Source organism: Camellia sinensis, chromosome 13 (genome assembly GCF_055761805.1).
Source record: "Camellia sinensis isolate YWXY chromosome 13, ASM5576180v1, whole genome shotgun sequence".
Lineage (NCBI taxonomy): Eukaryota > Viridiplantae > Streptophyta > Magnoliopsida > Ericales > Theaceae > Camellia > Camellia sinensis.
The window spans coordinates 65,579,001-65,581,409 of record NC_138973.1 but is presented as its reverse complement, the minus strand read 5'-3'; the positions used below and the strand labels follow the sequence as shown (position 1 = coordinate 65,581,409).

Sequence of the window (2,409 nt, the reverse complement as noted above, 5' to 3'; positions counted from 1 at the left end):
GTATCCACATTAGTGACAAAAAGTCGTCTCTTCACAGGGTGGGTCTTACATGGCCTAATATTATTCCTGGGACGCTTCGGTGTAAAAGGGGTGGGAGTACCAATTGGATCATAATCATCCTATTCCTCAAACAAATTGCTACCCACTTGTCCCGTTTTATGATCGTTTTGGGAGCAAGTTCTCCTTGTGTGGCCGACGACCCTACATTGTCAAGTAAATCACCAATCATTAAAGAGAACAAAAATGTCAACACTACCTCACAATAACAAAATTAAGACACAAAGCACAATATAATGTATACCTGCAACACTGGCATCGCCTTGGCTTTCGAGGTTTAGCCATGTAGGATCCCCCAGTATTCCCCTTTCGTGTTCACTACTTTCGAATCCCCAACCCCAAATGGCGGCAGTGAACTTTTTCCTTCATCAACATTAGTTCCCTTGGCCATGCAAAGCTGCTTCATCCGACATGTCATAGTGAAAAATGCATTCCTAGCCTCTTCAAATCCTTCAGATGTTTGTGAGGCATAGTAACACATTTCAGTAAAAGAAGAGCAAAGTACCCCAAAACGCATCTCCTGTGTGAGAGTGCTAGAGAATTGAGCTTGGCAATGTTGTTCACCAACCTTTCTTGCTTGCTTTGTCCAACGATACATCACACAACTTGGGAGAATTTCAGTCATGTGTTCGCATTTCATCACAGAAATCATGTGGCTGCAAGGAAGTCCAAAGAACTCAAACTTTTTGCAACTACATTTCATTATGCTAGTTGCGGGATGGTATGACACTTCCCATGTGGAACCAAATCCAGTGTACTTTGAAAATTTGTATATGCGATGATCGAACTCCTCTTTCCTTCCATCAAAAATCAACAATGCTTCCTCAATTATTTCATTACGGAACATTAAGAACAAACGTCTGGTAAAGATGGTTGTTGCATGTTTCTCTAGAGGCTGAAGTGTTGTGGTAAGACAAGGATCACTGTTGTCAGTTTTTGCCTCGGCATCTGCTTCTTTGTTCCGTAATCAATAAAGGGCCATGTCAAAACATCTAACAAATTCGAATAGTTTCAGTTTTCATTTGAGGCACTCATTGAAAAAAGCATGCATACCCTCACAACGCTGACTGCTCTTCATTCCAGCAAAAAAATGACCACACAAATATGACTGAGCCCACATGCCTTTGTTGTTGTAGGTGTCTGATACCCACTTGTTATTTTGAAGGCCATATTTTCTGACCATCTTACTCCAAGCTTCCTCAAATACAACCTCATTCGCATCAAGATCCATGAGATGCTTGAAATGTCCTTCAAATCCATCGACTCGAACATTTCGCTTGGCATTTCTGTGCATATGCCAATTAAATAGACGATGCTTGGCATTTGGAAAGACTTTTTGTATTGCCTCACGCATGGCCATATCCCCATCTATCAACACTGACACCGGTCTTTTGTTATCCATGGTTTCTAACAACTTCTGCAAAACCCATGTGTATGTTGCAATTGTCTCATCAACAAGCAAGTTGCATGCAAATATGGTGGTTTCAAAATGGTTATTGACCCCGACGAAAATAACAAAAGGTTTGTTATATGCATTCGTTTTATAAGTCGTATCAAAGACCAACACGTCACCAAATGCAGCATAGTCTAGGCGAGACCTTGAATCTGCCCAAAACAATTTGCCAAGCCGGTTCTCTTGATCCTTGTCATACTTGTAAAAGAAGTAAGGGTTAGCATCAGCTTTTGCACATAAGTAAGCCAAAGCACACTCCGCGTCACCATCCTTCATTTCTATTTTGCGCTCGGCTTGAATATAATTGTGCAAATCCTTGTGAATAAAGCCCACATTCGCGAAAGACCCAGATTGTTGATTACGCGTGTGTCCGTGTTATTTGGTGTTGTATTATGTTTTTGGAATAGGTGTTGGTCACCTGCCACAACCCGTGTGTTAGAGGTTTGGAGTATGGCTCGCCACGTGGCATGCTCAGGGTGTTTGTTGGGTGCCACAACATTGGTAAGTACACTAAGGCTTGTTGTACTTTTTGCATTAAACTGAAACAACCCATTTAAAATGAATGACCCCAATGTGGCACCACACACACTGATTTAAACACATGAACCCAATAAAAACATTGAATACGAATGTGCCCAACACAGACAAATGACCTCGGTGTGGCACACCATACAATTGAACTGACATATGTATGCAACATAGCTATCCTAACACGCAATCACCAAAAACAAACCATGCCTTTAGAATTCGAAGAATGTCGACAGCGAAATTCCGATTCTCCGTCAGTCCGGCACACAAAGCACCTCCCACACACCCCGTCACAACAATCACAAAACCCTAACGTAATGGAGGAAACATCTTCTACTACAATTTTTGACTTGCCAAATATGCACAACTAA

General features: G+C 41.6%; 1 protein-coding gene across 1 annotated transcript; it reads right to left on the bottom strand.

The window, feature by feature from the left end:
• Window positions 1-334: 334 nt before the first annotated feature.
• On the bottom strand, window positions 335-1,786 carry LOC114315939 (protein FAR1-RELATED SEQUENCE 5-like). Its single transcript, XM_082900586.1, has 2 exons — window positions 1,111-1,786; window positions 335-1,011 (listed from the first exon to the last, which is right to left on the bottom strand). Exons 1-2 carry the CDS (start codon window positions 1,784-1,786, stop codon window positions 335-337), a joined length of 1,353 nt encoding a protein of 450 aa, XP_082756712.1.
• Window positions 1,787-2,409: the final 623 nt, after the last annotated feature.

Coding starts and splice junctions, on each gene's coding strand:
- LOC114315939 (XM_082900586.1), bottom strand. CDS start 1,786: ATGAAGGATGGTGACGCGGAGTGTGCTTTGGCTTACTTATGTGCAAAA. Junction 1,012..1,110: donor GAGCAGTCAGCGTTGTGAGG/GTATGCATGCTT, acceptor TACGGAACAAAG/AAGCAGATGCCGAGGCAAAA.